This window comes from Xiphophorus maculatus, chromosome 15 (genome assembly GCF_002775205.1).
Source record: "Xiphophorus maculatus strain JP 163 A chromosome 15, X_maculatus-5.0-male, whole genome shotgun sequence".
Classification (NCBI taxonomy): domain Eukaryota; kingdom Metazoa; phylum Chordata; class Actinopteri; order Cyprinodontiformes; family Poeciliidae; genus Xiphophorus; species Xiphophorus maculatus.
The window spans coordinates 15,725,135-15,748,923 of record NC_036457.1 but is presented as its reverse complement, the minus strand read 5'-3'; the positions used below and the strand labels follow the sequence as shown (position 1 = coordinate 15,748,923).

The window sequence follows — 23,789 nt, the reverse complement described above, 5'->3', positions numbered from 1 at the left end:
TTTGAGCTATTAATAGGGCCGAAATTATATGCAGGGAGGAAGTGGATGCTAGAAGCGTGGAGATAAATATGGAAATATGGAAATGTACAAGCTGGATTAAAATTTGATTAATTTTAAACAAAATTCCACCTCCAACATCAGTCTCTCTCCTGTAAGGAGTTTGTGCGTGTATGTGTGTCACTCTTGTGCAATTAGCTTCTTAAGTCACGCTTGACTGATTGTGAGGCTTAAATCCCTGAGCCCAGAGGAAAACTGTGTTGTACGGGCTGCCTGTGCCAGAGTTGTTAGGGTTTGTAATTGCAGGTTTATGGCTTCACAGGCCGGTAAATCTTCCCATGTACGGCTAAACGCTCCAGTGCACTAACCGTTGCATCACTCCTGCTCACCTCTACCAACCATGACAAGTCTCAAATCTCTGAATTCCTCTGATATGAAAACATGGGGGAAGGAGGAGGAAGGGCAGGATGATACACAGACGTGCAAACGCTCGATGCGACGCTAGTGTGACTCATGGGTGGTCTCGCAAGGCAGGCGCACAGAGAAAGCCGGAGCACTCAGTTTATCACCAATCATTTCCCTCTCCAGTGTGAGAAATCCTTTAAACAAAGCCTGAAGATGATGATACTCCCATCTGATTAGCAGAACTACTTTAGAAGTGTACTAAAGTGTACCAAAGCATTTGTCGGACAAATAAATGAAGGTGATTGGTTTGGATGAAAGACTAAAGAAGGCACTTCATTATCACATCAAACCAAAGCTCAATCCTTTCATGCTCCCCTTTGCAAAAAAACAGCACCTGTGTGAAAACATGTGCATTACTCCATTCTACCGTGAATCCAGAGACCTCTGAGGCTGTCCCTCCCAAAGCGAGTTTGCCTATATTTTCTTGACTTTGATGTCTTTCACCCTCTGCACCTGACGTGATGAAGTCACCGTGGAAAAGATACCCATCATGCTGTCAGCCGTGAGCGACAGAATCATGCCTCTAATTTCACCTAATGACTGTCCTGAGGGGCTCGGTGGGGGGGTTGCTGCTGACCCAAATGACATTTGTGTCTTTCATGAGCAGAAACAGTGCCATTATGTCACTGACAAGCAAATTGCTTTTATTTTCTTCCAAGGGCAAAAAGAGAAATAGAAGGAGGTCAAGATACAAAACTAACAGAAAAACTTTACAGTTAAGTCCAAAATAATGCATACCTCTGGCAGGTGTTTTAATGTCAACCACATGTACAAGTTCAAAACCTGCCTGATCCATTAATGTTGTCCTAAATGTATTGTTTGTTTTCTTCTGTTTTACTTTGTCTCTATATCTGATTAATCCAGCAAATAATTATCACAAACACCCATATGAAATAAAGCAGTTGTCAGCCACATTATCGTTCCTTTGCATCGTATTTCATTTGTCTTCTCCATAAGTCTCCTCCAACAGCAGGAATGTTGGAAAAAAATAATTTTCAGACCTCCAATGGAGAGAAAAAGGACCCAAAAGAGCATATAAGACGTCATGATTCTTAAAAAATAAAACTAGAACCAATGATTTAGTCTCAACGGTTGCACTTCATAACTTATATAAAGTATCTGAAAACTTAGTGGAAAGGTGGAACAGTAACAAAGCTGGAACTTTAATCAACCTTCAGTTTTTTTCTATGCTTTTAAATCACAGCAGGAGAAATGAAAGAGGTTCAAACTCTGGCTGGAGGAATAATATTCACAGATTTTTAATTATTAAATCCTGAACGTTTTGTTGCAAAGGAGCATTATCCACTCAAACTCACACATTTCTTTCAATTTAAAAATGGTGCATGATATAAAGTCTGGGGGATATTATGTGTAAGACCTGATTTAAATGATATATTTGCACACAAGCAATTATTCCTTGTCTATGATTAAATAACAGTAGATTGCAAAGATTAAAACTAAAACTAGTTTTAGTTTCTAAAAACTAAAACTTTACCAAATCTGGTAAACCTCAGATATGGTTCTGAGGTGTACCATATCCCTTAAATTACAAAACGTACATACATAGTTCAGGATGAATATCAAAACAATTATCTCCCAGCTGATACCATTTTCTGAGCTATAATTTGATGCTGTTGATCTGATTTGGTCTTCATTTCTGCAGTGGTAATAACTGGTGGTGAAGGTAGGTAGGGCTATTGAAAACTGCAAAGATCTTTAAGTGGAAACATCTTCAGTTTGACACTCTTGAAATGATCATCGATGACTAGAGTAATTAAAGTCGACCATTATTTTAACTGTACTATATCCTGGGATAATAAAAAGATTGAATAAAAACAAAAATAAAATATATAAATCTGAAAACTATTAAATATATAAATCTGAAAACAATATAACATATACAGTAACTATGTTATATTGAGATCATGTGCTAATATAAATGTACTCTTAATTAGGGATAATCCAATACAGATCACTATGTATTTAACATCTTAATCCCAGCACAGGCAAGGTACAAAAAGTAAAGCTTGACCCAAAAATGAAACACAAACATTAGGCAGTCTCTCAATTAACAAAAAGGGTAAAGGTCACACTACTGAAAAATTGACAGAACCAGAGCTGACTGGTCACTTTCCCTGTTCATTATATAGACAGTGATCCCCTTGTCTGGTAGAGTTTTGACATCATCCACATTTCTTGTGTGTGTGCAAGAACTCCCCAGCTAAAACCAGATGATGCTGATACAGTATTGTATCAGTTGTGACTGGAAACTTTATTTTCAGCAGAAAGACTGAAAACTGTTGGATGATGCCAATTAAGCAAAAAATAATAATAATAATTTTTAATTATTTTAAAGCCATTGTTGACATTTCAGCTCTTTCTGGTTGTTTTTTTAAAGGGCCAGTTACTGTAAAACAGAACAACTTAAAGTAAGTAATCTGTAAAGTTAAAATTTGAAAAAATCTTTGTCACCAAGTCTCGTATGTAAAACTTAAATATGTCTTTAAAAATAATAACATTTTTAATGCTTTGATGCTGTTTTACAGTGTTATTTCTGTAATTTTGTAAGTGATACATGGCACAGCACCATAAATGAAATCTAGTAATGCTTGAAATAGGCCAAATTACATGGATTATTTATGCAACACCAAAGATGAAAAGAAATTGATAGAGATTCTGTTTACCGCTCAACAGCTATCATTTTAAATATACTACTGCAGTTAATCAATCGTCAAAAATGTTGCGCAATTTATTGTTCAGTAGCCATGCCTAGCATCTGTATTGCCTGTTACAATGAAACAAATTAACCACTATCTTTTTCAAATCTTTATCCAGGCAGTATTTCACAGGATCTGATAACAGTTTGATAACAACCTGAGACCTGCTCTGGGCACTGATTGGCTAATTGTTTGTTTTGTGCTGCTTTCGCTGAATTAATTCTGTTTTTAATCAAGGGACCTTTGCTTCACATCCCAATCTCTGACAATTCAGTCAACTTAGTAGAGTGGATTGATTTTAGGTTGGAGAATATTCAGTGCATTATGCTTTTTAGCAAAATGCACTCCATGTAACATCCAACTGTACGGAGCAAATAGGCACCATTATAACGAGATCGTCTCTGCTTCCCAAAGGCTTTCAGGATTTACTAAAAACACTGGAAAACATTTCATATAAAATTTAGAATAACTATTTAGTAGTATCATCCCCCCACAAAATAATTGTACTGCAGCTGTGGAATATCTGCTACATTAGTGTAACACCTGCATGATTGGTAAGACCAGTTTTAACTTTATAATCTCATGTTTTGAAAACACAACCTGTGTTATCGTTTCCCCAACACAAATATATTTTTATTCTTTAACTTAACAAGAAAAAATATATAAAAATTATTGAGAGTTTGAGAAATTTTTGTGAAAAGTTGAAGGGTTCTTCTTATATGTTACGATTTTTAACTTCTCAAAATAGAGATCAAATTCTTCAGTGGATTTTTTTTCTCTTCAGAGTTTCTTCAGAGGCTGACAGCTAGAATATCATTAAAGTGCTATTTACATTTGAGAAAGAATTTACGTACAGTGAGTGAGTGGGTGTAATTTGAAGTAGGCAGCAGACAGATTTTTCTTGAAAGAACTCAGAACCTCAGAAGCTTTAATTTAGCTGGAATGTGAAGGCAATTCCAAGAACAGACAGAGACTATACCACATAAAGTAAAGCTGTTGGCTACAAACACCTATGAAAGCCCGTCAGACAATTGTATTCAATTGTAAACCAAAAGAAAAAAAAATTGGTATTTAGAAAGCAAATGTAACACTTAATGCCCTTTTTTGCAAGGTAAAATGTTAATAAGCCATAATTAATATTTTTTAACACCCATCCTTTCATATTTCTGCTGAAATACATGAATCCAACATATGATTTACTGTCAGGACATTTGCTTTCTTTCCATCTCTCATACCTTTGGCAACAGTGACCTCTATCTCATGGCCACGCTACACAATAACTCCCTTCTGCTGGCTGGATCTACTTAGTGTCAGGCTCTGGCTTCATAGCAGAGTGTGACTAGGGTGGAGGATGAATGTCTGCAATATGTCCTCTCTGACGAAGCTGCCTGTGTGGCAGAGATATCACAGCAAACTGAATATCATTTTTGGGCCCACGAGCTGAGAGGAAGCGTCTTTATATACCGCTGAAGAAGATGAGAGAAAAAGCCAGAACCTTCATCACGCACACCGTGTGACATTCAAGTGAGAGAGGATAAGAGATTTTGTTTTGTTGAGATAATTGGATACACTGGTAAATGAGAGTGAATGCCATTATTAAATGGAATCATGTTTAGAAATGTTGCACAAATAGAATTATTGATATCTTGGTTAAAAATAATTGTTTATTTGATTATCATCAAGCACTTTTCAACGTAAACACATCTCTGTCAAAACGTTGTTTTTTTAATGTGCAAAATGGGACCATGATAAATACTTTTAACATTTTCCACATATTATGTCATACACACATATTGTGTGCAATTCACTTGAAATCAAACAAATGCACTAAAGTAAAAGCAACACGTGAAGATCCCTAAATTTACTCTTTGCTGAATCACATTTTACTTCAGTCATCTATAGTTCATACCTGCCATTTTAGTGAATTTGATTAACCTGAAATATAACTCAGTTGCCCTCATAGTTGTTTCCTTGGCCATTTTAGCTCATTTGCTTCTTTTAGCTAAAGCTAGTTTGCAGAGGTTACACAAGAAAATTTCACTGTAACTGATTTTTTTACATTCCCAAATAGACCCGGTATCTTAAAAGGGGTGTTTGCACTTTGGGAGCTAAGCTATAACAATGCTCTTAAGTTACTTTCTCATTCTGTAATCATTTAATGTGTTTGAATGCCCAATATAAGCATGATCAAGGAATATTAATTTAAAAATCCCTACATTTCAATGTAAAATCGACAATTCTCAATATTTTAAGTCTACTATTCACTTCAAAATTCAATTTGAACATATTTTTGGAAAAAAATTGTGTCTTTAATTTGCACACAGTCAAGCAAAGCACTTACAACACTAAAGAACCCTTCTGAATGCTCAAATTAGTGAATTTTGGGAGTATTGTGTTTTCCCAGCATTTCTTTGTCAGAACTGACTTCAAGTTAGATTTTCAAGTGTCAATTCATAGTATATTGTGAAATTACCTCTAATTGTGCACTTCTTTTGTTTTGCTTTTTATGTTTATTTTTCTCAGCACTTGTGTCATGTTAGCTGATTGCTACTCACCGGTGTTCCATTAGCTGATTACCCCTGCCTGTGTAAATTTACTTTAGTTGTCATTTTTCAGCCTCACAGAACTTTTTTCTAAAGTAAATTACTTTAATAGCAGTCTTTTCCACGAGTCTCTAGCTACTTATTAATAATGGGTTTCCGAGCAAACTGATAGAGAATTGCTTGGAGTGTCTGGTATTGTAACTCACAATAAACAATATACATGTAAGATCAAATAAGATCCAAATCGATGGACATGTTGATCTCCAAGTCAGTTTATAGAGCTTCCAGAGCCATGCTATGACTTAGCAAGATTTTGTTCAAATGTTGAACAAAGGAACAAGATAACAAACACAAGCCCTGCTAATGGTACTAAATAGGACAGTGGATTTTAGACATTATTCTTATAACCAAACCAACTGACTGATTCTATATTTATCAACCATAATAACATGAAATGTATATGTAGTCGGATTCCAACTGCAAACTTCAATGTGAAACCTATAAAACAGTAAGAAACCTCTCTGTCAATTTGTAAAAATGCTTTCAATTGCTCCATAACCCTAACCCTCACATGTTGATGTCCTTGTAAGGAACGTCAGGTTTGCACAGAATCTAATGGGAAGGTCAGACTGGCCTAAAAGGGTTTAATTGCTGCTTCTCTAGTAAAAACAGGCATTGTAACACAATGAGCACCAATAAGGGTTGGTATACTGCTTTGGATCAGAAGTATAACATCTCATATCTCCATATCAACATCTTTAAAAAAAGCAACATAGTGTTTTGTTTTGTTTTTTGACACATATTTTGATTCAAATGTATCCATATTTAGCTATTATGTTCAAGATCTCTAACACTAGCCATCATTTTGCTACACTGTATTTTTAAGTTGTTCCTACTTGGGTAAAATATTAGCAAAATAATAAAGTATAAAACAAGACAATCATCTATTTTCAAATACACATGAAAAACATACAAAGCACAAACATTCCTACTGCAGTATCCCAAAGATTATGCAATCAAATGTATAGTTATGACATGCATTTAAACACTCTGTTGATCTTCATAAGATTGATTTAGAAAGAAAGGCAAACCATCAATAGAACTGTATAAACATCAATAGAATATATTTATAATTAAAAATTTGTGATAAAAATAAATGTTCCCTGCATTCACCATAAATGAAATCCACTAGGAATTCAGTGATTTTGGAAATGTCCACATCTTAACATGTAATAAAAAAAATCTGCAGGCTTATTAGCATCATGTCGGGCGAATGTAATACTCATTACATGCAGATATGTAATATCTGTGGTTTTGAGCAGAATTCAAATCTAATCAGCCTAATAATCAGATCAGTTAGCGTGGGTGAAAACTGGATTTTAATAAGCTATAACAAAGCAGACCTTTCTGACAGAAGCTTTCCTGAAGGCTCTTCTTTTCCCCTCTTTCTATGCCAAAAACATTAACCCAACTGGGCAAGTTTGGTGACGTCTCAGGAAGGCCAGCACACCACCAGGGCCATGTTTGCTGTGTGGCATGCCTTTTTGGAGCCGTGTAACGAGGGCTGAATTATTCATCAAGTATTTCTGCATTCCTGCATTTACTTGCAGTTGCATTTCTACTGGGAGACGGAGAGAAAGCTAGCGTCTCCTCTCTTTCACTGGAAGATCTTTTTCATTTGACAATGTAGAGGCCTCATTTTGTTCTGTCGGGAGAAAGTGTAACATTTTAAATCTGTGTGAATGATGCATTTAGGTAACATAATAGAGTCCTTCGGGGCTCCAACTGTGATATTGTTTTAAGATCGGAAGCTGCTGGAGCTTCTGAAAATGGCGGCATCTTCACCTTTTTTCAGCTTTTCCGATTCAGCTGTGTTTGGAGATGAAAAAAAATGTCTTCCAGTGTGTGGGCGCGGGGGTGTTCATGTGTGTGTGGGAACACATGGATTTAACATGTGATAAATGGAAGGGCAGACGTCAGCAGCCTCAGTAGAAAGGCTGCAAACCCCTCACTTCCTCCTGGTGATGGAAATGGGGAAATAATGAGGCAGAGTTCTGCTCTGTGTGTTTGCGTGCGGGCGTGTTTCTGTGTGTGTTGGGGGTGAGAAGTAATGAATCTCCTCCTCATCCTTTCTCTTAGACAGTGGCTTCTGCCTTTGCCCATCTTTTCTTTAATTCATCTCCCTAGAAAACAAGCAGACCACTGATCTAGCAGCAACGCCTAAAAACTCACCATTAGTGTTGGAGAAAAAGCACCAGGAACATGATGGAGAACTTTTTCTGGCTTCAGCCTAATGACCTTCTTCTTTGTGTGGTCTGGAAAAAGACCGCCCGAGGCCATCTCCCTCAATAACTTATCAAATGCCATTTATTGGCATTCGATAAGTAAAAAAAAAAAGGTTAAAAATAAATAAATAAATTAGCACCTCTTCCATTTCTTCTTTAGACACAAAGGACATTTGTTTCGCTCTGAGAAAGCTGATTATTTATACAGCATAATTGCAGATAAAAGTGTCCTGTATGTAAGAGGCTTGTTTGTTCTGTAAGGAGTGCAAGACACAGTGTTATACATGAACAAACCAGAAGAAAAGATTTGAATTGTGGAAATCCATGGTCATTAAGAAAACATTAAAGTTTGAAAAGCATGATTTCAACTGAAACACACATTGATTCAGCGATAATAATAAGTATTGACATTGGTCCAGCCCTAGTTTTCCTCAGTAAAAAAAATAATTAAAAAACGATTGCCTTTAAAGAGCAAAATGTCTTTTAAAAACAGCATTTATCACAAGTACTGATTTAGAGTATCAGCAACAGCTCTTCAGTAACTCCCTCCTGACCTTAAGGGCAGAACTGAGACATCTTCCCTCCATCCAGGTGTGATGTGGGAAAGGACTGATGCAGAACAACAGGTTAAAGTCAACCAGCTGCTGCTTGAGCCACCAGCCACCAGCGTAGCAATGCTGTAAGAGTCAATATTTGAAACAGAAGGGTTAGAGTTACTCCTGCCTCCTTTTGTTCTGGGTTTCAAGGAGTATCCATTCATGTTCGATGATCAATAACCCAGGATGGAAACACTTGGTGACGAGAATAATGATTGTTTTTCCAACTTAATCTAGTAACAATAGATTTCTATAACCTCAGGATGTTTTTCATTTGACTGACTTCCACGAAAGCTTGCCCATCTCCACCAGTCAATGGTCAACAGGCAGGGTACACCCCGGACATGTCGTCAATCCATCACAGGGCAACATAGAGACACACGGATGTTCACACACAGACACACGCATTTGACAATTCAGAGAGACAATTAAGCCAAAAGTCATGAATTTGAACCTTAGGAGGAAGCTGGAGCCAATTTATGAATATCATAATGAATAATAAAGTTAATACGCTGAAAATACGCTGATATACATGCTAATGCTAATTTGACTGAACTTTAATCCTCTCATATACATATTTAACTTTCTTAAATATGTATTGATCAGTAACACATTCATACATGACATTTGAGATAATTGTAGAGAAGAATAAAGAAATTAGGAGAACACCTATCTCTCTTGCACAGTACCAAAACATGCAGCATCTTAAACAACTAAGTAGCTATTTTTCTGCTGTACTATTAAAACAATTTGTTAGACAACACAAATTCATTCAGAATACATTTTTTCTAACCTAACAATCCAAAAGGCAGCAATAAATGAGGATGCTTGCTGCAGTCTTGCTCTGTAAACAAGCTTGCTGCTGACCTGAGCTCAATTATACCTGTGTGTACAGTCATAAACAATCATAAGGTTTACTATGAACTTTGACCTGTAGCTAATAACTCTGTGTATTTGCACAGAAAAATGCTCTAGAAAAGTCGTTTTCTGCTGTAAGATTGGATTTATGCAGGACGGTGAAGTGAATTGGTCTAAAAACCCTTCAAATATGTTTTAATGAACTACAATAATCTTACACTTATGGCAAACTACAGTAACATAAAATCGGTTTTGTCACAGGACACCTGTTCATTTTATACTTAGCTTTTGTTAAGGTAGTGAGAGGTTTTGACTGTTAATCCACGACTTTCCTGTCGAGTAAAGTGAATGATCTGCAATGCTTTGCAAACCTTTTCGTTGGTCCACAGCTTCATGGTCTCTTTAAAATACTAGGACAATTAAATCCAACCAAATGTCATGGACTCCACCAGCAAGCTTAAAATAGGTTATTACTTGATCTTTCAAAATGTCAATGGTCCAAAACCTATGGCTAAATAAAGATAGAAATAGTCCACCAGACAAACATTATAAATCTTTGATCAGAAGCACATCTGGGACCTGAACTCACCGAATTAAGTAATGTGGGAGATTAAGCAATATGCATTACGATCTGCAATTTAAAAATGTACAAGTTTTAAGAATTTTTACACATCTCATCTTTTTATCTTCTGACTAGCACTGCATGCAGTGCTACTGAGCAGTGTATGTATGTGTGTCTGTGTTTATATATATAAAAAAATGCAAATAGCTTTATTTTCTCTACTTTATTTTTCCATGTTTGGTTGAGGTTGGATTACACTGAAATGTATGCAGCAGACTGGACTGTATTTAACTTATCCCACGTTGATCAAAAAATGTTTATGTGTTTAATATTGATTATAACATTTAATATTTTTAAAATAATACTAATCAGTGACTGCTCAGCAGTCATTAATAAGGACTACATATATTTTTCAAATAGAGCACAATCTAGAAACATCCTTTTTTAATGGAGTTTATATAATAAATTACGTTTATAGCTATATTTAGGTTATATACTTTTATTCATACAGGGGGATATTTAGTTAATTCTCTGAAAACATTGTCTGACATTTTCCCATCAGATTTTAGGTACATAGTGAATTTAACTCTTTTTCAGCTTCTTTTCCTTTACCGACTACAAACAAATCATAAATCTGCAAAAATCTCATTTCGCTGTTGTTTTCCAAAAGGCTTTTGCCTTTGAACTCTTGTCCCAGCGAAATTGCCTCAGGCAACATCATGCAATTCACGGGGAGTTAGCAAGAGCCCGTTTTACTCAATAATTCACCTTTTTAACAGGAGTGGAATTTAAAGCCAATATTACAGAGGCTTTATGCATTTTGAGCTTGCATTGAAGTTTTTAGGTCCACATCCAAACGTACAGGGGTTGACAAAGGTTGCCTTTCATGCCCCACGAGAGGCTGTTAAAATGTGAAAAGCAGATCTGAGTGAATGTCTGCAACAACTAATCACATTAGCATACAGAGCAGAAAAAGCTTACTGCATTTCCTCAGCTGCTAATGGTGAGAAAAACAAAGGCAGCAGAGGAGCTTGACTCCACAACTCTGATTAAGGGGCCACTCCCCAGAGAAAGTCCTTGCAAGAGTAATGGGCAGTCGTGAACTGGCTTTACTTCCATTAACCACACCAGCAAACATTTACATAATGTACACATAATGTGCTGATTCATTCTGTCTTCATTCAAACAAGCCTCAGATAACTGACCGTGGCTGGATCACAGCCATTCATCACGTTGGGTCATTTACATCCAAAAGCACTAAACAGGTGCCACACGTGCATCTCTGCCAACATACATTATCGGATCTTTTTGAAAACTTCCACATCAAATCACAGGAATCGCACAACATAGTGCACAGAGATACCATTTGAGAAGCCTTTCTGCCAAATAAATCTTAAAGTGTTAAAAACGTACAAAACATTTATTTAATTTCAGTTTTTTTTTTCAGAAACAGTGTTCAAAACAATGGAGGTCAAGAGATTTCCTTTCCCGCAAGTTTCAAGAGAAGATGTTTGGCCGAAGAGCCGACGAGGACATCACTTTAAATTTGTCTCACCCTTGTTCTGAGAGACGTCTCTGAGACTTCAATGCCAAGTATAATCAGGGAAAGCTGCAAAGTGAAGATGGCTCAAAGTATCAGAACCATGAAGTTCACGCCTGTTCCTTCCTAATCAATCACTCGCCTGTCCACCAGACATTTCTCGGCTTTTTAGTATGATCTTCATACGCTGTGACGTTGGAAGTCTTACATCCTCTAGTTTCTCTTGATGCAGTGTTTTTGTAACTGATGGAAAACACGACCAGCAGAGACTTACTCTACCAAAATGGCTTAATTCACCATTTCGCTTAGAAGAGATGCGCATATCTGACTACTGTGTACTCTGGGATGCATAACAGACTTAAACCAGATGACCTGAGTTGTCTGCAAGGTTAATACATCAACAACAGTTCTTTAATGTATTTTGGTGCTTAGCCATTCAGTAATTTATAAACTAAAATCACTACTTTAAAATCTATTCTCTGAGCAGCCATCCATGCAAAATGATAAAGTCCAAAATAAAACCACACACTGTGTCTGTTAGAGATCCAAAATACCTGAATTCTCACATAAAGTCAGAATAGTAAAGCATTTCTAAAACAACGATACCCATATGAATTTTTACCAAGGTAAACTAAGAAACTGAGAATTGTTTTCTTCCTACTTCAAAGCAGTATTACCTTTTTTTATTTTTTTGATTTGAGAGATTCTTCATACCACAGTGATGGATCCCATAAGCAGTGCTTTACAAGGTAGAGCAGATGCAATGCTGTTCCTAATTTTCACCCCTAGTTCCTCAGCTAGTTGTCAGAGAATAGCACTCTGGAACAATAACAAAAACCAGATACGAAACAAATAAAACATTTACAAGCATCAACACTCTACGGCAGGCAGAAATGAGAATGAACAACATGAGAAATTACAACACTGGAACAAAAATAAACACTGACAGAAGAAGAAAAAAAGTGTAGTAAAACAAACCCTCCAATACAGACACATAGAGAGTAACGGTGAAGAAAAAACACTTCACGGTGTAATTGAAACAGCAGTTTTAGTTTCAATCAAGAATAATGACTGAAAATCAAAATTGAGAGCAGAAAAGCTTCTTTGTTTGTGTTTTTCTTCAAGTTGGCACAGTATTTCTGCATACATTAGAAAAAGAAGGGAAAAAAACTACCTAGTTATCTCCTTCAGTCTTACACATATTTAATAATCTGTTTCATCTTTCTAATGACAGGCTGTAAGGAAAGAAATCAAACTTTGAAATGATTTATTTTTCATAAAACTTCTGTCCTTTTAGTAAGACAGTAAGACCGCTTATTTGATGGTTCATTGAAAATTGGAGTTCTCTATTGTAAAGGTTGGTTAAAATTGTGTTCCCTTCACAGGATTATGACATAAAACTGTGGCAAGAATAAGGAGAATTGAAACAGTTGCAGCCTTGTTTCTTATTTTGACTTTGTATGAGTAGCTGTACCATGATAATTTATCAATTTTGCACTTATTCAAATGCAAAATCAACCCAATTCACAACATTTAGCATACTCATACCGGTTCAAAAAGTCCTTTCAATATATCAGGAAACCTATTTTATCAATTATTTTGCTCAATTAATAGCATGGACAGATCTGCACACTGGAGTGAAATTTATCAGGTAAGAAATGAAGACATTGTATCTACTTGCCTGATTACACTGTGCACAATAGCTGAAAAAATAGCATCAATGTTTATGGAATCCAAATGAAAAGCATTCGCAATAAAAATATTATATATATATATATGCAAACATGTGTGTGTGTATATCAGTGATGTGCGGTGAGGTTCATAGCTGGAGAGGCACTGACTTAATCATAATCAGATATATAAATATAGACCCCCTGCATGTTATTGTTTACATAAGGAAATTTTGCGCATGCGGACAACGCTGGAGGCAAAAAGACTATTCTTCTACATGTCATCCATAGCCGTAGAATATTTCCGTTAACTCAATCAAACTTGGAAATATAGATATTATTAATTTCGTGCTGTGCTCCACAGCAAAGGGAAAAACCGTTGAAGTACAACTCAAGACCACTTCTTTCTCGCTCTTTGTATTGGCCAGGATACACACAGACTCATTGCCATAGCAACGCCCCTGAAAAAAAACACTAAAATATTTCCTACACAAAGAGCAGAACATTCAGTCTGTTGCAGTGGTATAGTTTTAGGCTTGATGGTTATTTTGCGTTTATTAATAAGTGATTGCTGTGGTAAGAGGAGAAAACTATAAATATATCGCTGTACTTTACTGTATTGCTAGCTCCATGGCTAGCTCGCTGTTACTCTGCAGCTGTGGAGTCACAATGTTTGGGATCATGAGCGCCCCCTGCCATGAGGCAAGAGAACTGCCTGCCTCACCTTGAATCTGTTCTCTGATCGCTCTGATCGCTCCTCAGCACACGAATCACGTTACACACACAGCTGATGACAAAAAACACTGTACATTATATACATGCGCTAAATTAAGGAAAATCAGTTTATATATGAAATGTTTTTTAACCATTTTATTGGCGACGTACAGACAGGAGGAACATGCTCATAGAATAGCAGCCAGTGCAGTTAGAGAGGTTGATCAATCCCAGGTGAGGCTCAGCACGCTGCTGCTGTTGTTGATAGTTTTGAAATAAAAATTGTTCTGAGTTAGATAAAATTGAGTTAGAAAGGTTATGCAAAAATGATTACAATGCGTTTTAAAATGTTCTTAAGGCTCTTAAAGCATAATCTATATTTTTCCAGGAGTGCAAAAAATTTGTGGCATTGCCATTTTGTAAGAGGAGCATGTTTGACATTGTTTCTTGGAAATCTCCAGCTTCATCACAGAACACAGTCACTGATATAGGTCTCGTTGCCACCATACAGAGTACTTGAGCAGCTTAGAGGCAGAGTTGGAGCACGGTGTCAGGGACGAAGGGAGAAAACTGTGCATAACCCACGAAGAGTTAATCTGCAGTTTTACAAACGATCTAGATGTGTGTAGGAGATCTCTCCATGTCAAAAGAAAACAAACTGCAAAACAGTTCCAGGTTTTTTTTTGTTTTTTTTTTATGTTTTTGGTATTTCAAAGTCAGCACAAGTGTTGTGTGAACTCAATGCGCTCAGTCTGTCAGCAAAATGTGCACTTAGAAACACAGCGGGGATGACTCCCAACTGGTGCCTGTGCAGCAGCAACTCTGTCCACAATAAACTAGCAGTGCATTATAGAAGAGAGAGTGTGATCAGTTTGAACAGTATGTAAGCTATTGGCAGGCCACCAGTAATATATAATTTTCTTTTCTTCATGGGCTTCATACAGTGGCTGGATGTGACCCTCTGGCCTTGAGCTTGTCATGTCTGATATACACAATGTAACGATTGTAAACTCAGACATATCTTCAAGTTTATGTTTTTATTCTTTGAGTAAATCTGTACAAAGAAATGAGTCATTACATTGTATTTCCAATCTGCAGAGGTGCATTAAAAATATTTACATTACTTTTTATTCATAAAGGCAATTCCAGATGTCAATTCTCCCTAATAAGAATAAGATGATGTTGTTACAACTCTAAGGATTTCCTCAATCTTGCCTTGGACCTGGAGCTTACCATTTTAATCCCTTAAGCAATTTCTGCGTTTATGGCAGGACCAAGAGCATCTGCAAACTGATTTATGAATAAGAGCAAATAGTTTACCCCTGGGTGTGTTTGCATCTGCATATATTTAATGTCATTTTCTTTGACAATCCAGAGCAGAAATTAAGCACATGCAAAATATGTTACTTTTTGAGCTTCCCCCCTATGTTATTAGAGATAAATCTTTATTGTCATTGTCACAAGGACAACAAAATTTAAAGCCTTATTGCTGCATCACTATGTCCTCATAGCATGTTTTGATGTAGTGGCTGCAAAAAAAAATGCTACTTATGTATTAGGTTTTAGTGAAGGCATTATATGGTTTCATGTCCTTTTCCATAGTAAGAATACTTTGAAAATGTCTTGCTCTTGTTTTGTAATCCTTGTTTTAGTCTTAGTGAAATACTAGCTTCAGTAAATGCCCATGTCATTTTTGGGATGTTCTGTTTGTTTCATGTTTCTCCTAAAGACACCACATTACAAATTGTAACTTAAAAAGCAATACAAAAATGACTTGAACCTTTAAGTATTAAACGGAGCGCCGGCGAGCCAGCCAAGTTTGCAGTACCGTAATTCTGCCACACTTTGGGCTATTTGAAAAATTCCAGTGGTTTCTGTGAAAGGGGAGACGTTGCACTTTCCAGCCAATATTGGGTTATTACGGTAATTTCACCCCCCCCCCCCCACCCCCCCACCCCCCACCCCCACCCCCGCCGTAGCAGGGAATGAAATTAATCTGAGGGTACTCTTAATACATGGTAAATTGCAAAAATGACTTGCTAGATATTGAAAGTTCCAGTTGCTATGGATAAATATACATTTACTCACAGAACATTTAAAGAGCTGCGAACAAATAAAATAAGTCAAAATATCAAGGCGGACAATTTAAATTTAGGACATAAAGGGGATTTTTGCAATAAATGGAGAAAAAAAGCCATTTTAAAAAAGAGAAAAAGTATATACAGTATATTAGTTCAAGGAATACAAAAAAGAACAATTTAGAAAGCAACTATATATTTCTTCAATAGGTTGAGTCATAGCTCATACTGAACCTGCTTCCAGCGTCAGCCACACTCAAATGAACCCACTAATCCATAGGCTCCCCTGAGATCACCATCCCACTCACTTTCCTATGCATACACACAAGTATATTACGTAGTCACTTTAAAAGAGTCCCCCCAGTGTATGCAAGTGTGAGCTTAGAGTACAAATATCAGTAATGAGAACAGATAAAGGAGTTATTAGGAACTGCACAAGCTTCAGTCAAATTTTCAGTTTCTTTCCGTTTTTTTTTTTAAAATTAACATGTTCCATGTTTTTCCGAGTCAACTTTCTCTAATTAACCTTTCGGTTGTCTTGCTCTGCGCACACATTTACTCAGACATCTTGCAGCGGAGCGGCAAGATATGGACCCCTGATGAGATCGGGAGCGCCGGTTTTACTGATAAAGCAAAGCCGGCACGTCCACTAAACAAACACCACCAACCAAAGCTCCTTCATGAAGTCCATCAGAGGGCGGGCAAACAGAAAAGCAGACACACTTCCCCAAGTCGCCCCCACATGCTGCTCAACAGTGTTGCACAGCTAAGGAAGCGTGTGCCAAGACAAGTTAAGCCTTTGACAAGTTTGTGAGAGTCAGGACCTTGCTGGTGGAGAGGGTGTTCATGCATAAGCAAGCAGCTGAACCCAATGGGCAGTCCCTATTTCTGTTGCCTCTTGCAAGAATGACCACAGAAAGAAATTGGCACGCACATCTTCAAACTTAGAATCTACACGGAGACTGATGTCGACAAAAAAAGAAGAAAAAATAAATAAGATTTACCCTTCGAGTGACGTCCATACCCCGAGAAACACACATAAATCTACACACGAACACACAATATAGAAATCGGGCTATTGTCTTATTTTAATCCGTTTGAAGGAGTGAAGCTGGAAATATCAGGGAAGAGTGAAGATGTGTGTGGAAAAATCAGTGAAAATTGCACCGCCATCCAGTTGGTTTCCACAATAAAAAATGTGCCTATTTTGTACTGCACTAGAGTCACTAAAAAACTATTTCCACATCAATATCATCCACCCGATATTAGCATATAGAAAAACACGACCGGATGTTTCTTTCTGGAGTTTAATGCAAAAGTCAGATGAGGCTGTACGTCTTTATCTTCTTTTCTGCACTGCACCCATTTGTTCTCAGTTTATTCTCAACTGCTGAGGTTGTTCAAAGCATTTTTAAAGGGAGTGCTAAAGTGGCCCTTTTGTCAAAGCCTGCATGGTAAATGCTGACCTGGTTTATGGCGAGGCAATTTGTTTTCCATTTGACCACAAGCTGAAAACATTTTGTCGTTTGCTTGCAGAGGTAATTTGACAACCTTGCGTAGAAGTGGAACAGTAGTGGCCCATTTTGTTTTTAATAATAATAATAAAAAAAGAAACAGCGTTTCAGTATTGATTAGCATTCACAAAGCCTATAAACTACAGGAGTATGATTAAGGTATCAAAAAAAAAAAATCAAAAGTTGACACTTTCAAGATTTATGAAATATGACCAAGTAAATGTTTTGACACTTTTGATTTTATGTCTATCCACAAAAGTAATAATAATAAAACTGCGTTTGGTGCTGTTTGTGAGCTAAAGATTATTACACCTTATTGTGACACTTCTAATCAGTCAGTCTACAGTGAACCAGAATGATTTAAGTTCCCCAACCTCAATTTGTTATTCACTCAGTCACTTCTCTTTCCTCCTTTGGCCAAATCTCTCTTAGATGTATTGTGCTCTGTGTCGGTCAATGAACTCTCTGAGCCCGCAATAAGCAGCCCCGGCAGAACTCTTAAGCCGTCCTCGATCGCTCACTCAATGAAACATTAGACGCTGCAGCAAAATTAATGCGGCTGAAATTAGATGAGAACACTGAAAAGGCTTCCCTATAGGAGAGAAAGAGGAGAGTTTCTTAAGCCGAACATCGATCTGTGTAGGAGTTGGGCAGGGTGCTGTATTAACTTTGCAGAGGACCTTCCCCAAAGACCAAACTGTGGCCAACACAACTGAGGTGTCAGCAGGTATAAAAGGTGCTTACATGGACTTCTGAGCTTTGTTAATATGTCACCTTTGAGAGTAAATAGCTAAAATCCCCTCCTCCAGGCTGACAGAATTACTTTAATTTTGCTGTATAGAGAATGGTTTACAAAACATTCTAAAGCAAACTTTTGCTTTTTAATCAATAGCTACAATAAATAGCGACACAGTGTCGCATATTTTTTAATTTTTTTTGCAAATAAACATCTCAAAAAGTGGTGTGCAGTTGTTTTCACGTCACTCTAAACACAAAATTCCCGCTATAAAGCTTGTAGGCAGCAGCATCATTGTATGTGAATGTTTTTCCTTCAGCTGGAAAGAGTTGATGGAAGCTGGATGGAGCGAAACACAGAGTAAAACTAGAAGAATATCTGTCGGAGATTTCAAAAGACTTGAAACTGAAGCACAGGTATAACTTTCATTAGGACAATGGAGCTACAAGCAGAACCAGAGCTACAATAGAACAGCTTACATCAAAGTATAATGGCAAGTTTGAAAAGCCCAGTCAAAGCCAAGACCGCAATCAGATTGAAAATATGTCACATGGCTTAAACGTTAATGGTTACCATGAACATACATTCAATCTTGAAAAGAGAAATGAGCTAAAATTTCTCATTTTAGCTCATTTCCTGTCCATTCTCCTGTATGAATGTGCAAAGCAGGTAGAGAAAAACCCCAGGAGACATAGAGGGGTAATTTCAGCAGAAGGTGGTTCTACAAATAACTGACTTAAGGAGGCTGATTATACTATTACTTTAGAGCTATGTACTACTTTGTGTTGGCCTTTCACATAAAAACCCCATATATACTGGAGTTTGTGATTGCAATGTGACAAGGTGCAAACAATAGTTCAAAGGATATGACTACGTTTACAAGGCAAGTTATATTTAACATAAAATCACTAGTGTCATATGTGGAGCAGCTGCTTTTATGAAACAGGAAAGAGGATGAAAATGTGTATTTATTCTTATAAAAGTTGAAAGAAAGAAAAAAATTGATGATTTCAATTCCAGAAAAAAGGTGCAAAACAATTCACTGGAAACAGTAAAATGAAACTAAGAGCAGAATCCTCTCAATTTTAAGCTTCTTAATGTAAAATACAGTGGCGCTTGCATATGCAAAGTATCCCTCCTCTACAGAGAATAGTGAACAGTCTGTCTTGCCACTTAGTATTATTTTGAAAAATAAACAAAAGTGCACAAACATTAACCATGCACGGCACAGCTGAAAAAAAAAAGAAAGAAGCAGAAAACATAATCACAGGTATTGTTGATAAGAGATCTAGCACCAGAATGCCAGTTTTTGAGCTAATTAAAATTTGGAGTTGCTACCCACTAAAAATAGCATGTGCTGCAGAGGTTCATCACTTTAATCCCCCCTCAGGGGACAGCTGGAACGCCGCTTTGTGGGAATAATGTTCTTCTGCTGGATGGGCAACATAACACAATCCAAATGGAGCACACGTGCAAGTGCAAGGATTTTATATGAAAAGAAAAAACAGTTGAATTTTGCCACATAAAATTTATGGAGGCAGTATTCTTCTTTTTGAGATACAAACAGAAAACAGAACAAGTGTCACTGATCTTTCTGTATAAGAGTGCAATAATGTATCTGCTTATAGAGACAAACTCCACTAGTACTGTTCAATATACATTTATGATTCGGTTTCATTGCTCTAATGTTTATGTACATGTTAAATATGCAAACATTACAGAAAACAAATATATAGAGACAATAGAGACCTATAACACAATGGAGCTTTGGCATCCAGCTAACAAACATAATGAGTTTGTCAATTACAGCACAAAAACTACAAATGCCGGATGATGAGGCTCCCTCAGAAACCATTGTTTCTGTCCCACAGATGGTCTATTATGAGGGATGGCTTCATTTCCCCGTTTGTTCTTCGTGTGGGCTCCTTAGTACGGCCAAGGTGAAACGGTGCAGAGAAAAGACAGGGCACTGACTGTCAGCTGCTGAGATGCACTTAGCCCTAATCTCGTAGACCACCAGGGCCATCCCCAAGCTTTTCTAAACAAGGTTCAATTCCACAACCTCTATCCAGGTGTCAGTCCAAATAAACAGGTGCAGAAAAGTGACTTGTACAGAGAGGTGGGGGGATACAGCAAGGGACACGGATGAGAAGAGCCAGGAGAGTGAGGAACCAGACTGGTAAAAACAGTATAATGTTTTCATAAAGAAGAAAATTCAAGAAAAGTGGGCCTGAGGCAAAATGATGGTGCTGCATCATTTAGCAAACAGAATTCGATTTTGCCTCATTTCCATTGAATTGTACAACTCAAGTCAGAGAGGTTCGGCAAGCTGTTTTGTCTGTTTTCATTGTAAAAGTGGCTCACTCAATCAGCCTGTACCACCCGGTACGGTTAGGGTGGAGTTAGTGGCATGTGTTACGTTTCTGGCCACACTGATTTAGCCTCTTAACAGCAGGAGCAGGGATTATTTCTTGTGAACAAAACTGCAGTTTTGCAGAAGCACATTAATGATGACAGAGGTTAGAAAATTCCCAAGACCTACAAAACAAATACTAAGGCCCAAGCAGGAAACAAGAAAATGACAAAGGCATGCCGAGGTGTAATAAGTTACACTATACATTAAAAGTCCTTTTAAGGAGTTAGAAGTGCTGACCATGGAGTTTTCTCCAGCTTTACGAAACACAAACTAACACAGTGCTCTGCCTTCCCCACTTGTTGCTGCACATTGCTGTATAGAGATGGTGCAAAAAAGGTTATTCTCTTACAAGAAAGAAATATTGTAATGTTTTTAAATATTTCTGGTTGTAAGAAAACACACAAAGGCTTATCGGTTAACCAGTAGACTCCAGGTTGTACTCAAACACAAAGCCTGACTAATTAACCTGGTAATAACAGCCTTTTATCCTTGAGTTACTAAAAGAGGCTACAACTGACTGGCAAAAAGGCTAAATTATACAGTAGGGATATTTAGATACATTGTTGATTGTTATTGTGATATTCTTTAAATTTTGATCAGAATTCTGATTTATTTTGACACAATGGTAAATTCTAGAGGACATTACCAAACCTCAAAATAATAATAAGAAAGAACAGCATTGTTGGGATTGTTACTTTCACAACTTTACTTACTCATGGTTCTATTAGAGCATCAGCAGATATTAGTACATTTATCTGTAGAATTAAATGTACCTATTGTGTGCTGTTTCATGATAGAAACCAAACTTCATAGTGTAACGTGTCCTACATGTAACCCAGGTGACACCTGGGTTACATACAGCAGCACATTTCCAAATGGGTGCATTTCACGAGAATTACTTGTGCTTGTAGATTTGTGACATAAAGTCAGAGCAAAACAATCAATTGCCAAAAACAGCACTGAGGTTAAAATATGTTTCATTGTCACTTATCCTTATTTTAATTAATATTACACAATATTATGATAAAACATTAAGTTAGTTAAGTTCAGATCGATCACCCCTATTTAGCGTGGTAGGCAACAAGTACCAATACGTTTGTGTTATTTTAGTGTTGATTACTCAATATTGTGACTGTAATAAATAAACAGAATTATTGCTTCACTGTTTCAAATAAAAGCAGCTTGACCACGTTTTCGTCTACATTTTACATAGATGAAACGTTTGTTTACTCAAGGTTATCATATCATTAGAATCTCATAGAGGCAAATGCCTTGTTTGAACTAAAATGTTCTTTTTTAAGCTAAACCGTAGCATTATATGTCTGCAAGCACTTGCACGTTACACTTTACCATAAACAGAGACCGGTGTTGGGCCACGCAGATTTTCAAATGAATACAAGTTTACCTGGAAACAACTTCATAAGTGAAAAACCTTAGCTCCACTGCCTCTTCCTCTCCTCGATAACTAGCATATTTGGCAACAAATGAAGTGCCGAGAGTGTATCAAAGATGTATGATTATTTTCCAAGTCGTTTGGTATGAAAAAGAAAAGAAGAACCTCTGCAGAGGAAGAGAAGCAGCAACGAAAGATTAAGGAGGAAGCTCTGAGATGTTTCGAAAGCAAAGCATGTGATTTTGAATGAATCTCAGCAAAATTTCTTGAAGCAGAGATGGTTAAAACCCAGGGTCTTCCTTTTATTGCAGATAATTATAGTTCACCTACATATTTTTTGTTGTGTATAAACTCCCGGGTTTGGCTGTGTCTGCACTAATAGCCATAAAATATAGGTTAGTCCGATATGAGGCAACCATTCTCGTGTCTCTACTGTTGAGGTGAACGGATGCCAGATCAATAAAGCAATATATATAAATCACTGTTTTGTTTGTCAAATGCTGATGGAGCTTTCTGGCTTTGCATACAGATGTAAACTGGAGAGGTCGAATTTACTGTCTGTATTTTAATCAACAATCTATGAGAAGCAATATAGTCTCTTTTAATGTCTTACCCTTGAATAAGTACAGTTTCATTTTTCATTAAACCCCACCACCAAGCAGCCACAATATAAAAGTCTTAATGGGCAAAAATGTTGCCAACGTATATGTACTGCCAAAAGGCTCATTTTGTTGTGTGTAGCATTGTTTAAAATACATGGATTTAGGCAAGAGGCAAATGTCTCAGTAACTTGATGTGAATACTAATCTGTCTCATCTTAGCATCTTTGTAATCCTTGACAAATAGCACAAAAAAAAATCAGAGAATAATAATCCACAACAAGAAACAAGCAGATATGACCAAGTAATCTTGCAAATGTCTGTTCATATTTTTGAAGTAATACAATGACAATCTAAGACATTAAATAAAAACAAAAATATACAAGTGGCCATGAAAAATATCAGAACTTACAATAGACGTCCACTCGGATGGATTTAATTGCTGGGGAACCGAGGCCGTTCTCAGCCTTGCAGTAGTAGCGACCCCCCTGTGTCCTCTGGATCTTCGCAATGTTCAAAGTGTCATTGAACACACTGGAGTCCTGGAAGCGATCTGACACGCTGCCAGCTGTCTTTGTCCATCGGATCTGAGACGGAAAAAAGCAAACACCAATCATTTCCAGAACCCATTTCAAGAACTAATCCTCTGTTAAAGAGGGTAAGTAGTGCACCAAGTACACAAACACTGTTTAATGTCTAGCAAAAGACTTTCTGGAGGTGTGTTGTGATGCAAGCAACAATAACTCGCTGTACTTTGCCAAAAATGTGTGTTTCACAATAACAAGACATCTGAATAGTGCAAGAGCACTTATAAAGATGCCAGATTTTTGTGAGATGAAAAAATTAAACCTTGAAAAACAATGAAAATATATTCCCCAGTTTTGATTGTAATGTGTTGTATGTATTATTTTCAATAGTTACTTACTAGAGATGCAACTCAGCACAAAAACACGAAGCAGGAGTTTCATGTCATTATGAAGAGTGACCGATTGCTAGTGAAAATCATATATGTAAATGAATAACGTGCAGAGCCCGGTGAGACAGTTGGTGGTACTGTTGCTTGACAGCAAAAAGCTCTTGGATCTTTCTGCATGTTCTCTTGATAC

At 37.0% G+C, this 23,789-nt stretch overlaps 1 protein-coding gene across 4 annotated transcripts in view; it reads right to left on the bottom strand.

Moving 5' to 3' along the window:
- mdga2 (MAM domain containing glycosylphosphatidylinositol anchor 2) overlaps positions 1–23,789 on the bottom strand; it is a 193,033-nt gene that overhangs the window by 97,851 nt on the left and 71,393 nt on the right. For all 4 annotated transcript variants that reach the window (XM_023347746.1, XM_023347748.1, XM_023347747.1 and 1 more), the window contains exon 3: positions 23,096–23,270. In XM_023347746.1, the coding sequence (XP_023203514.1) occupies positions 23,096–23,270 (175 nt within the window). The remainder of the gene's footprint in view (positions 1–23,095; positions 23,271–23,789) is intronic.